Below are 13,890 nucleotides of genomic sequence, written 5' to 3' on the forward strand. Positions count from 1 at the left end.
TTTTATAGGTTTTTAACACTGCTGCTAGCAAGGACAATGGCCGAGACAGAGGACAGCCGATTAAATGATATTTCAAACGACAGCTTTATTTCACCGTACACATCACCTGTTTCTACACAAAAGACTGCGCCACTAAATGCACTGCCAAGTACCATTACCCAACAATCATCTCCTGACGTCGAAAACGATTATCTGTCAATCAACAACTTTGCAACACAAGACACCACTGCCAGCCCTGATTATTTGCCAACCAGTAAATCTATGCAAAATGGAACTGCTAATGATGTAGAAGCCGAACCTTTGCCACAAGAATTCTTGCCAAAACAAATTGAAATCATAGACCACCATGCAACTGGTGATGCAAGCTCTGTGATGCATTCCAAATTGGGTAACTAATTATGTTGGTATAAATAGTGTTTAATACATGATAATTTGTTTTGCATGTGTAGTATTTGTGAATTTACTGTAATATATGCAGATACAGGTTTACTGAAATATAATTTGGAACCCTTTGCTTTCAAATGTTAAGGACAAACTTTCTGTTGAAGATTTCCAGTGTATATCTTGTTCCATGTTATTGTGTCTTTTGTAACTAGAAAAGTATTCGTTTTCTCTTTGTTTCGTTGTTTAAAGTTTGGCCGCACCTGTATTGAAATGAGCTCAGCGTAGACGCTGGGTTTTTGTTTGTGTTATAATTAAACACAGGAAATGAATTATCGTTCCCACACACAATTGAAAACAGCATTTCACACTGATGTAAAACAAAAAAATGTTATATTTATGTTTCAGAAACCAACTTGGAAGAAACTGTTCATATTCCCAATGCTGAACAAAAAACAGTAATTTTTTATTTTTTTGGTAATGTTAAACAATCCTTGTATTCTGTAGATTTGAAATGTTTCAAAAATATGGGCCGAATTTGTGTATCTGCAATGGATACTAAACAGTGGTAAAAGTAAATTAAGGCAACACTGACAATATTTGCAGATTTCACAACCTGATGGAAAGCTTGACACTGGTGATGCTGACTCAGTCCAGCAACCTGAAGCACCAGAAAATGGTGACTCAGCAAATGTGCAGTCTCAACATAGGGGAAGTCCCCAGGAGGCACTGGAGCAACTGATGTTATCTTCACCAATGGACACAGAATATGTTGTGAGTGTGTTTGTGTGGATTTTTGTATAGACAGCATTTGTTCAACACCCCCAGTTAATTGGAAACATGGCACAAAACTTTTGCCAGGGCTGCAAGTTTTATCCTCCAGGTGGTGCAAGAGAGCAATGTTAGTGCACTTGTGAAATAGCAGCGGTGACCACCCTGTGTCTCATTATTACATGGCAATCTCCCCTTATGCTTGACTATAATTGTAGCTGATTTCCAGAAAAAATGTAGCAGAATACAGAATACGGTAAAACATATGGTTAGAAGTGAGTGTACTGAAATTCTTTCCAGTCTAAAATTAACACACTTTAAAAGAATTATGAATGCTTACAGCGCAACTAAATTAAAAGTAAAAAAAATTGCACATGGAAAGCAAAAAATTGACCACCCCCATGTTATAAAGCAGTACCTTGTCACATACTTTTTTGTTGCTAAAAGTGTGTTTTTTTGCCTTCTTAAGTAAAATGCCATGACTATTTTCTTTACATGCTCTCATGTAATTTTTGTTTGTCTCAAACAAAACAATTTTCTTCGTAGGAGATGACGGACTCACAAATGTTCTCAGTTTCACAGAAAATGGAAGAAGAACTGAGGGAAATGATAATAAATGAAAAGACAAAACGTAACCAACCCAACTCGCAGCCTCCAGGTACTTCAAAAAAAATAGAGGAATTTGTGCAGAACTGCTTAAAACTTAGCTAACCAGATTCATTGTGTATATTTGAAAACCCTTGTATTTGGGTTGTTGAACTCTTCATTCTTTTGTGTGTTTTTTTTTTATTGAATGGTTGGTTTTGACATATAGTGAACAGGAAACTTATACCAAATCTGATTGTTCTCCGACTGAAAAGTCTAATTGCTTTGTTCGTGAAATATTATGTCAGTTTTCAGTTTTTTCTTTTTCTTCCTATTGGAATGAACTGAACGGTGGGAACGAACTAAAACATTTTCTTATTGGTCTCAAAATCAATTTTCCAATATGAAACTGCATTACAATATTAAAAATAATGCAGTGACCACAAACCAGGTTCACTAAAGTCTGTCATTTGTACTTCCATCCGTAAATAACAATGCTCCCAAGTATAGAGTTTAAATAAAAGTACAGTGTTGGCGTTATCATCAAGCAAGGAAACAAAAATAGCCCGCCCACATAAAACCAGTATAAGATGGAAACATGTCTGATAAAAAAACCTCTTGTTATGTCCAGACTTTAGGAGAAAATGTCTTTAGTTTAATCAAAACCCTTGAATATATGCTATCCAGTTGCTATTCAAGACCTGTTGAAGCAACAACTCTTCAAACTTCTTGCCCTCAGAGCACCCATGCCCCATAAAACAATACAAATCCTCGTTTAGGCAACATAGCCAGTTGTTTAGCCGCTTTCACTTCACTTTCTGGTCACACGAGTGTACTTAACCATGATATGCCCATCTTAAGGCGACTTGTTGTGTCATTATTCCCTTCCAGCAGGTCCAGGTTGTGTTTTAAGTTGCGTTTGGAGGATGTTTAGTTGTCACAAGGTTGTAACAGCTGGTCGTATGGTTTCTTGAGTGGTGTTTCGTCTGGTTGTTTTTGTGGCAAGCGAATTTGCTATCACTAGTGTAGTGACTTGTCAGATTATCGAACGTTGAAGCAATAATGTCACTGATCTTTTTGGCGGATTTTACAAAGGTTGCTACTGATTTTGTTTGCATTCATTTTACTTCTTGATAGCAATATTGTGAAGTTACGCTTGTAGGTCTATTGCGTTTTTTTGCCATGCTCTCATGCAAACCATTACCGATGTATTAAAACATATTAGGGGCTCTTTTGTGTACGTTTCTATACAAGTGAAAAAATGCGGCCACAGTTAATGTCATCGTTTAAAGATTGTTTTAAAGTTTTCTGGTTTATTAATTATTAATTGCCTTTCTAATGGAACCAAACTAAACGATTTTGTTTATTCGAATGTGACAAGCAAAGGTAAATGTAACACCATCCCACTGGGAATGCAATTATCACGTACAGCATGAGGTAGCTCCGTGACATTTGAGTAGCAATCATATTTGCGCACTGTGGTAACTTGCAGCTACAGAGGTATTGATTTGTTGTACAGGAAGAAAAGTTTAGCATCTAGAATTTTGGCAATTAAATTCAAAACAATTGTAAGGCGTACGTTTCAGTGTGTAAAAAACAAACGATTTGGGACGCAATAAGAAAATTGATATGAATTCTGCAAATACGTAAATGATGTAAAATGCCAAAAAAATACAGGGTACTGTCTATTGAATTGCGTGTTCAACTATTTCAAAAACTTTCATCTCGTGTGCACATTGGTTCAGGCCTTGTGAAACCCATTAAAGTTTTATAAACGCTCGAACCATAAAGCGGAAAAGTTCCGGGTTTAATTGGGTAAAAAAAAATTACAATTTTACGACAGAGTTTGAAGCATTGCTGTCGAAAAATAGTTTATGGGAAATTTTCTCAGCGTTACTGTATGTTGTTATGTTCAGAAAGTTAAAGGTGCGTTACAAGTGGATGTGGATTAATTGTCGTTGCGATGTACATTCATACACCCTATCACGTTTGCTGAGTAAAGAAGACTATGGTTATAATTAATATAATTCCTGTCTCTCTCAGTACCAATAATGCTGAAAAGTATGGTGAGATATGGTTTCCATGACGGTAGAATGTTTTGCCATCACTATTTTGAGCGCAAAACACAGTTAGTTGTGAAAGACTGCTTGTGAAGGGCTGTGTCACACTTTCTTAAGCTTGTTCGTGTCTCTTTGCCTAATTACTTGTTCAAACCAAATATACATAGACGTTGACGATGATTTTCTTAGCGAAATATATTTTGGGGGAAAAAGAAAGACGACATATTTTAACCTAGAAAACGTGTCTATTCTTGCGGTACAAAATTAGGATGGGAAATGATTCCCGGAGTCTAGGAATTCACTTTAACCAAGGCTTGGAAACAAAAATATCGTTCCGTGGGTCCAGCTGTTGAACGATCGTCGCGTTTCCATCCATGCACATAAGTACGTGACACATTGCCAATCCCATATAGAGCTTTCATGTAGCAAGACGTGATATCGATCAAGTAAGCTTGGATTATCGCCTGTTCAACATTTTTCATCTTTATGCCCAGTGTGAAAAGACTTAGGTCCATTGTGAGAGTGGACAAACACTACTGCCCGGAACCGTGGCGTGTTTTTTTAACGGAGACAAAATGTTGCAAAAACAAAGTTTGTTGTGATGCTGAGGTTAGTGAAAATGTTAGACACGGTGGGCGGGTTGCGGTTTTGAGCCTGACTTAAACGCACTCAATCGTACAGCCATGATACGGAAGTTTACAAGGTTCAGTCAGCATCTAGTACATAGGATTCACCTAATATTTTCGGATAAAACAGTAGCTCTAAAATTTAACCGCCAACTTTCTCGTGAAATTTTCTGTCATATGTATTACAATTGCTATGCTGCGTCTGTTTTTTAAGGAAGGTATTGAGTTTGTGTTGTAGCTAATGATAACCATTCTAGTTGTTCGCTTCTGTGTGTTTTGAACCGTTGTAGACTAACTATTGAAGCAATGTGTGGAAAACCCATTGGCGGGCAGTTGACCTACATTAACGTGGCTTTAACTATAAGGGAGAGGTTTGTCTGTTGCGGTACGATAATGTATGGGCTTTGTTGTGTAATTTGAATGACGAATTTTTCATAAGAAAACGTTTTTAATACATTTTTGAAGATGCATGTGAGGATTGTACCTTAAACCTGATAAATTAAGTTTCATTTTGCTTTAATTGTATCCTTGCTGCTCTATAGCTGTAAATACAGCTGAGGTTGACCTTAAATCACGCGGATTCCTCTGCGTAAATAGAGTTTGTATGTGGACGTCATTCTTCTGAGGCAAAATCATTAATAATTTAAACGCTCGTCTCGAAGCGAAAATCAGTCCATTCGGTCTCAAACTAACAATGTGTTGTAGTTGGCGTTATTGAAATAGCGCAGATTACATTAACCGCGCTACTAAACGTAATATGTTTTGGTAAGCCTCAACACTGTGGTATTAAACACAATGAGGTTAAAATCACAACGCACTTTCTGGACACTTTCTGTTGTGACAACGACACAGATTTCACTAAAAATCGGCGTCACTCTGTGGTGTAACGAAAATTGTTGCGAGATTTCGGAAAGTTTTGTGAAATAATTTCTAATAATTCGTCAAATAGTTTAAAAGTTTAATAATGATAAGGAGAGTCTGTCATTGTTTACCTTCGTAAATAGTAAAGGGTCGTTTTCTAATATATTACCCTGTATATCGTAGTATATTAAAATGTCGAGGTTGTTCAATTGCATACAGTCTTGATTAGATCAATTCGGTGAAATCGATTTTGGTTGTGTGTGCTGTAGATAATTAGTTTCCAAGTTCAGAGGTCTCTTGCAAAGAAAACGAGTCTGTCAGACATTGCTAATACTTTTCAGTTTATTTATGCTGAGGAAAATTTAATCTTCGTAAACGAGTTCTGCATCTCTTAACATAAACAAAAAAACGCATTTACGCTGCGTCATTTTACGTGACAATGTTGAGCGTTTGTTTTGTTTTTTTGCATGAAGAAATTTCATTTAAACGCCATATATTGCAGAATATTTGTCCGATTAAGTGTTTAATCCAACGACTAACTCCCGTATTTGTTTCTTGTTTCAGAAACACCAAAAACCGACGGAGAGGTAAACTTTATTTCTGTATATTTAACGTTGTATAGTTGTAACATTTGGTTAAATCACAGCACGGCTTGTTATGCTACCGTGTTTGCAGTGCTCATATTATTCCAAATACGCGGTTTGCGACCTAAAAACCGCTGCAGTACAAAGCGTGATTACAAATGCAAAAATATAACGCAATTTTAAACACTTGTCAAATGCAACCCATTATTTTCAATTTGTCCTTGTTTTCACAACGAAACGTGAGGACGTAACAAGGTATCACACGGTACACGCTTTTATTGTCCAATGCTTTGAGTGCACGGAATTGCCAACAAATAACAAAATTATTTGAACTCTGACGATTGATACACCAAGGCCAATGTCCCAGGAATTTAGGAATACTTTAAAGGACCTCGGGCTCACAGCCATCAATAAATGTTAATAATTTAAAGCTCCAGATTGGTTTATGAATTGAAACCCACAAAAAGCGACTAAGCCCCATAAACATACTATTTTTACACCTGGTGATAAATAAGTAAAAGGTTTCTTTTGTCTCCTCATTGATTACCATTACCCTCAGCACTGATATTTCATCACATATGCTGCACTGTTAAACAAGAACAAACGATATCATATCTAAATCTATTCAGTAGGACCACTAGAAACTAAAGAAAATTGCACTCACATTTCTACTGATGAAAAATCCTTTGTTAATGTTACATTTTTTTCCAACAGAATTACACCCATTTTGGTTTCCGCGTTCGTTATTTTCCTATCTCACATATACAATGGGTATCAGTATATATATAGCAACCTTCATGTTCCTGCTGTTAGCACCACTAAGGCAATATTTAGCTTTATAAAGAAGCGTTTATTGGGGGCTTGATATAGGTGGCTTTTTAATTAGGGCAAACATGCTTCGCATATAAAAGTTAATGGTTAAGAAACAATAGAATAGAATCACTAGCACAATAGAATCACTATTGTTGTCTTGTTGCCAAAACAAATAAAAATGTTATAGCTTTAAACAAATTGCATTTATGCTATTTATATTAAAAAACAACTGTTTTCAATTAAATGTTTTAAATGTGTTTTCCATCATTGATCAGAAAATTGTGTTCAATGCTTTACTAAAAACAAATTAAAAAAAGGATATTGTGTTGCAGGTTTCTAACCAGCAAACACCGACTGGTGTTCCTGTGCAAAAAAAGACTGGAAAGTTGAGAAAAACGGTTGCAAAACCAGTCTCCACTCCGACAAAAAGAAATACACCAACCAGATCAAAGGATTTATTGGTTACCGGAAAAGCTTCTACTCCCCAGAGCAAAACACGGGTGAGGAAAATGTTTCATTGACATGATGAGGTTGTGGCTGTCACATCAGAATTTAGCTGCAAGCATTGTTCCTGACTACATATAATATTAACTCAAAAAACTGTTGGTGGTGCAATCGTTCGCAGTATCCTGATGTACGTCCTTTGCGCCTAATAACCACTGAAACTACAAACTTGAAGTGTTTTTTTTTGCTTAGATTGATTTCCTGCTGTCATATCCATAAAAATCTAATTGCAAATTGGTTTGAATTTAGCCTCAATCTGCTTCCTTGAAAACAAAGCGAGTAACTCCTTCAACACCCCCTAACAAAGCACCTCGTATTGTCAACTCACCACGTACAGCACCACCACGACAACTGACCTCTGTGACTCCAAGGTCACCCGTCACTACTGGAACAAAAAGACCAATATCTGCCACATCTGCAAAATTATCTGGAAATCAAACTCCTCGTAGACCAGTAAGATGCCTTACTGCCATCCAGTAGAATGAATTACAATTTTGTTCAGATTAAGTGTATCATGTTTCTTGCTACAGTTTCGCCCTTTTGATTTTACCTGCATTTAAGAAAAATAGCTCGGTCTGTTTTACAAATATGACCAGCTACAAGAAATGCAGATAATATTGGAGGGAATTAAATTTGTAATCTTCTTGGTTTTATGCAAGCTTTTCAAGATTATCTCTTGGTTGCAGGCCACTGCTCCACTACGGCCATTATCTGCAAATTCTAATAATTCGTCTGCATTACCCCTTCGAAGCCGAACAAATGTACGCATTTTTTAATTATGTAGTTAGGAAATATGTGCATTGCTGCATTGAGTTTTTGTAGTGTAATATTTACCTTACAATATACACAAAAGTAATAACAGATATTTTATATCACAGAGAACGTATGCTTCTTTTGTGTTTTGTGAGTCAATATGTAATGATATATATATACACTTTTTGTGTCCTCACACTATCCTGTTTGTCCTTAATAAAAACAGTGTTGTTTCCAAAGCTGATGACAGACTTTATGGTCTGATTTTTCAGATCTTAGGCAGAATGCCAGACACAAGGAATGTACAGAGCAAAGTTGGATCGATGAACAACATCAAGCACACTCCTGGAGGAGGAAAGGTAGTTTAGCATTGTGAAAATTCTAAATGTTATTGGCCTGTCCCTCTAAGAATTTATAAACTCTCCCACCATTGTTTGCCTAAACCAGATAAACTGTAGAGGTAAAAGTGTGACAGATAAGGTAACTGTGAATTTGAGAGCAAGAAAGTAACGTTGCATGTAAAAATATGACATTCTGACAATTGTAAACTTGTTAGGTGAAAATTGACAGCAAGAAAACAGATTACAGTCAGGTTTCGTCTAAGTGTGGATCTAAAGACAACTCAAACCACACACCAGGTGGTGGAAAGGTGATTTACTCAATTATTTTCTGAGTTACAAAATGATGGGTTGCTATTTATGCTACTGGAAGTGGTAGAATTTTAATCCCCCAGTGTTGGTTGTGCATAATTTCAGCAATTTTTTGTTGTTTACGCTTTTTTTATAAACTCTATACTATACTGTGCTGTATGAAGTATTTTAGAATTTTTGGCTGTCTGCAGGTAAAAATAGAAAGCAAGCCCGTAAAATATGATAGCGTCGGGTCAAAATGTGGATCGCTTTCCAATATAAGTCATACCCCAGGAGGCGGTAAAGTAAGTCTTGTCATGTGTTGCCAATGCCAGCATTTCCTTATTTTAATTTGGTTGAATTTTTCCTTTTTAATATTTTGCTTCTGTTTTGTTGCATGTGTGCAATGTAACACAGGTGGCAAATGTTTGTTATTTTTTTTGTATGAAGTTCTCGTCATTTTCTTCAGCTGTTGCATTTAACATGTTTCCTCAACCAAATTCCTCTCACAGGCTTTTTGCTTATTAATGTCATGACCCTCAACCTTTCTTTTTGCAAGATTTTTCTTCCCAGTGAATGGTGTAACGTACTAATACGTCATAATATAACCCAACACTTGTTTAAACTTGGAACACAATATTAAATTTGTGGTTAATATTTGATGCAGTTCATCTTAATTCCAGGTGAAGATTGAAAGCAAAAAGTTAAATTTCACCAACGTTTCGTCCAAATGTGGATCAAAGGACAACATACATCATACCCCAACTGGGGGCAAGGTCAGTTAAACGACCCATTGCCTTACATTTCCATGAATGTTTACCCACTTGAAACTGCTGACATAAAATAGGCAATAAATGATCTTTGCATTTAATAATACGACAGTTAAGCAATTGTAAACTTATTTAGATAAAAATTTACAGCAAGAGAACAGATCAAAACCAAAAATTTACTGCTTTACATTTCCATGGTTTTTGTCACATGCAATAAACCTGTTTTTATTCCAGGTAAAAGTTGAACATCGCAAGTTGGATTTTAGTCACGTCCGGCCAAAATGTGGATCGAAAGATAATCTCAGTCACACTCCCGGTGGCGGAAAAGTATGATTTCTATTTGTAAACTATTAAAATTGACATACAGCTTTTAATAATTGCAGTAACCATGTGTTGAACAGAATATGTTATGTTCATTTTAGGCAACTATATACACATATTATTTCAGAATATATCAAAACGGGTTTGTTCTGGTTAATGAAAACTGACACGATTTAGGTCAAAATTGAAGCCAAAAAGTTGGATTACAGCAAAGTTGGATCAAAATGTGGATCAACAGACAACATTAAACATGAGCCACAAGGTGGAAAGGTGGGAATAACTGTTCTTTCTTTTGAAAAAGTGTGAATTTTTTGTATTCCAGGATGTAAGATATAAATTGTTAGAGGATGAACAGAGAAGTAGTTTTAATCTTATTAAATCTAATCACAATCTGGTTTTAATATGTCCAATGTTATCTCAAAGTTTGCAAGACACTTTGTAACATAAAGCAGCGCACAATTACAGGTAAAGATATTCCACTCTGCCCCTGATTTCAGCTCAGTGTCCCCAAAAGTTGGAAGTCGTTCAAATATCCATCACTCGCCCGGAGGTGGCAAGGTCCTACATGTGCCTTAACATGTTAAAAAACAAACAAAATGCCAACTAACATTATTGTTGTTGTGCACCCCATAACATACTAACCACAACATTAGTTTGTCAATTCTAACAACCTAAAACCATTTGGTGTTAAACCATCCAAGGATTGCCCTATTGTTAGTTTTGTTCCTTTTCCCTCAAAACATTTTTGTAAATTCTAGAAATCAGTGGCCTTATGCTAGAATTTGTATTGTTTACAGCAAGTTGTTTCAATAAACAGAACACCAAGGATCTGTAAAATCATTATATATCATTGGTGAACTAAGTTTTGGTAACATGTTTGAATGTTTTGGTGGTGGCTAAAACTTATCTCTGAACACTGAACAAGTGATTTTTGTGGCATGCAGTATTTTACTCTGCCAAAGTTTGCTATTTACTAATAAAACCACTTGATTTTTAAAATCTTGAATATTTACGACACAAAATTTATGATAGACGTCCCTTCTTTTTCAGGTGAAAATATTCAGCAAGAAACCAACATTCCAAGTTCAGTCTAAAGTAGGAAGTAAAGATAATTTGAAACACACGCCAACCGGTGGAAAGGTACATTTTTATGCCCTACCTCTTAAAACTTTGTGTTAAGTTTCTTCAAAAAATCAGTCTGTCTTGAGTAAAAAGAAAAGATCTGTAATGTAATATTAGGTTTAAAACGAATGTATTTATTTATGTTCAGGTGAAGATATTTAGTTCAAAAGTTGATGTCAAGGGCGTCTCCTCTAAAGTTGGGAGCACAGACAACATAAGCCACACCCCAGGAGGTGGAAATGTAAGTTAAATACATTATGTACACAATAAATTTATTTGCAAATAATTGTAACAATACAAAAGATTCAATCTTGGTGTATTGTGATAATGTGATTAAGACTTTCTATCCGATGTAATAGACCAGGATTGTGAACCAAAGTGTGGACGTTTCCAGTGCTCAATCTAAAGTAGGCAGTCGCGATAAGATCGACCACAAACCGGCTGGTGGCGATGTATGTCGCATGATACAAGTCTCAGTACACACACATTCAGTCATGCTTTAGTCAAAATTCCTTAGTTTCTGCATAAAAACATTATAGGCATGCTTGGGTATGATTTTAAGCGTAATATTATTTTGGCACAGTTTGCTTGATTGTCATTTTTGTTGCTTAGAACTGTTTGATTGTACAGGCCATAAAGAATTGTTAGTTATAGCTTTGTTAAAAAAAAGATTAATGTTACTATAAATTTACCAGCAATCCACATGTGCATGTTACTTAGCATTTAGAAACAGTAAATGATCCACTGTTTGTAGTAAAACGTTTCACTATGAATATATTTAGGCCTGTCATTATTTATATCTGTGCAAGATGCTCTCTAATCATGCATGAAGTTAAATATTGCCTTGTGATCTTTAGCAAAATGCAGAACAAAATTTGTTTCGCATTAGATTTACAAAAAATTTTTATAGTTATGGAGGTAAAACCATGTCAATTTTATTTGAACCACCTAATTTTTAGGTAAAAATTTTCAATAAAAGTCTTGATCTTACAAAAGTTGGTTCAAAATGTGGCTCACTTGACAATGCAAGACACAGGCCAGGTAAGGTATATCTTATTTCACATAAAACATATTTTCTAATATTCATCATTTGTTTGACCAGGTGGTGGTAATGTGCAGATATTTGATGAAAAACCAGTTTTTAAGGAAATCGCTCAATCAAAGGTTGGTGCTTCTTTGCGCGTGCTTACCAATTTAGGTGTTGGTGAATTACTCTTTTCATTTGCTTTAAAACCTCACAACTACATTATTTTAGGTTGGATCGCTGGACAATGCCGACCACACACCAGGTGGCGGTAACGTGCTCATAACGGATGAGCGGTTGGATTTTAAGGGGCAAGCTTCAGCCAGAACTGACAGTGGAGTTCACATGTCGTCGTCAACATGTAAGAAAAGTAATTGGATTGCGACTGCACAGTATCTTTTATGCTACTGAACTATAACAAAATGATATTGGTTGTGTTTGCATGCCAAAATATGTAAAATATCGAGTTTTATCTGTGAACTTTACATTTTTATTGTTACAGCTTCGGAAACGTGACGCGAACAATTGAAGAGACAATCAATATTCCAATGCACAACAAACTCTTCTTCGACTTTTGTACATTTTCCTGTTTGTACACAACTACATTTGTGATGTCACAATTGCTAAGACAGGCATCGCACCATTACTTGCATCACAAACTTTGTTTTAAAACGCTGTTTATTCTGGTTACACTGCTTACTTGCGCGGTGCAGTTAAAGCATTCGCTTACTGCTTTTTGCGAAGGTTTTAACAAAGGTTATATTACCCTAGGATGGTGCTGCTTCACTGAACCGGTTGCTACTGACAACTGTACATGTGTTTTTTAAAACGTTTTTAAAAATTTGCACAAAACACAAACGATTCCACTTTCCGCCCCTCTGTTGGTTATATTTGTTGGTTTGAATAACATTTATAACAAATAACTGAAATCGTTTTACTAAAAATGCTGTGCGACCATTAGTTTTGTCGAAAACTCTTTAACATAAAACTGTTTTTTTCGGTAAAAACAACCATTTTTTCGTTGTACTGATGCCTCAAAAACAATGTACACAAACAGATTGTCCTGTAAGTTTTAGTTTGTTTATAACCCATTTTAACCCTCTCGCATAGCGCCGTAGAGTAGTACCATAGTCTGTACGCAATTTTTTAGTATTTTACGGGGAAAAACACCACTTTTTAGGTACAGTAGCAAATCAGTTACACGCAAACAATTCATGGTACAATAGCGATAATCTCTATGCTGTACATACGATTTTAGCTATGGCGTTTTATAACGTGATGAAAGTATGTCAATGTTTTTATTCTTCATTTGTCGATGGTGCCGTGGTAAACTGAAATACACGATGGGGTAAATTGTTGGTATATAAAAAAAACATCATTCTGTACATTTAAACAAGAACTCATACTTTTTCGCTAAACTGTCAAATTTGCACTGTTACCCTTTTCACACTATTAACCCGTACGATTTACCAGAAGTAACAAACGATTTTACCTGATACATGTAGCAAACTGTATGTGAAAATTTCCTGTTCATTGACTGCGACTGCCGCCCCTTAAGCTAAACTTGCTTCCGAAAGGTTAAGATGTACTTTCTGATTTTCCTCTTTGCTGTGATTTACGCTCGCCCAATAAAATTCCAGGTTCGTGTAGAGAGTTTGTATTGCTCTGGTCAAACTACTAGTCCGAATCAGTTTAACACTTTTCCAAATAGCGTCTTGAACTTAATCAACTTTTAGTGTTTGTTTCATAATATCACAAGTTTACCTTTTGTTAACAAAAAAAACGTATTGTGGTTGACAGTTTTCCAGTAAGTTGTAGAAGCACAAATATGTTTACTGGGAATCACAATAAAATTAAGTAGACAACACCAGCTTATAATAACCAGGTGGAAAGAACATGTTTTAAATTTAGGAAAATCAGCGTGAAACCCCTTTTATATTGACAAAATTCCGCATCCTATTTGTGAAGCACAACCGGCAATTGATTGGATTGCTGACTTCCAGCGGCATTGCGTCGACATTTTAATTTTGCGACGCCAGCTTTGCTTCAAGCAGCAAAGGTCAAGACTCAACTGGCAGGACGGGGT

At 35.9% G+C, this 13,890-nt stretch overlaps 1 protein-coding gene across 4 annotated transcripts; it reads left to right on the plus strand.

The window, feature by feature from the left end:
* Nucleotide 1: 1 nt before the first annotated feature.
* On the plus strand, nt 2-13,445 carry LOC145908992 (uncharacterized). Of its 4 annotated transcripts, XM_082996307.1 has the most exons (22): nt 2-388; nt 790-839; nt 988-1,155; nt 1,699-1,810; nt 5,849-5,871; nt 7,014-7,181; nt 7,435-7,638; nt 7,872-7,946; nt 8,211-8,297; nt 8,495-8,587; nt 8,780-8,872; nt 9,251-9,343; nt 9,572-9,664; nt 9,836-9,928; nt 10,124-10,216; nt 10,709-10,798; nt 10,929-11,021; nt 11,140-11,232; nt 11,740-11,821; nt 11,883-11,944; nt 12,036-12,165; nt 12,307-13,445. In XM_082996307.1, exons 1-22 carry the CDS (start codon nt 37-39, stop codon nt 12,318-12,320), a joined length of 2,361 nt encoding a protein of 786 aa, XP_082852433.1. In that variant the 5' UTR covers nt 2-36; the 3' UTR covers nt 12,321-13,445. The 4 variants fall into 4 exon arrangements, with proteins under 4 accessions (XP_082852433.1, XP_082852435.1, XP_082852434.1 ...); XM_082996309.1 differs by lacking the exon at nt 11,140-11,232; XM_082996308.1 differs by lacking the exon at nt 10,124-10,216.
* Nucleotides 13,446-13,890: the final 445 nt, after the last annotated feature.

This window comes from Ascidia mentula, chromosome 7 (genome assembly GCF_947561715.1).
Source record: "Ascidia mentula chromosome 7, kaAscMent1.1, whole genome shotgun sequence".
Classification (NCBI taxonomy): Eukaryota; Metazoa; Chordata; class Ascidiacea; order Phlebobranchia; family Ascidiidae; genus Ascidia; species Ascidia mentula.

Excerpts from the sequence above, each read along its gene's own strand:
- LOC145908992 (XM_082996307.1), top strand. The coding sequence starts at position 37 with ATGGCCGAGACAGAGGACAGCCGATTAAATGATATTTCAAACGACAGC. Across the intron at positions 1,156-1,698 it reads CAATGGACACAGAATATGTT|GAGATGACGGACTCACAAAT; the intron begins GTGAGTGTGTTT and ends TTTTCTTCGTAG. Across the intron at positions 1,811-5,848 it reads ACCCAACTCGCAGCCTCCAG|AAACACCAAAAACCGACGGA; the intron begins GTACTTCAAAAA and ends TTCTTGTTTCAG.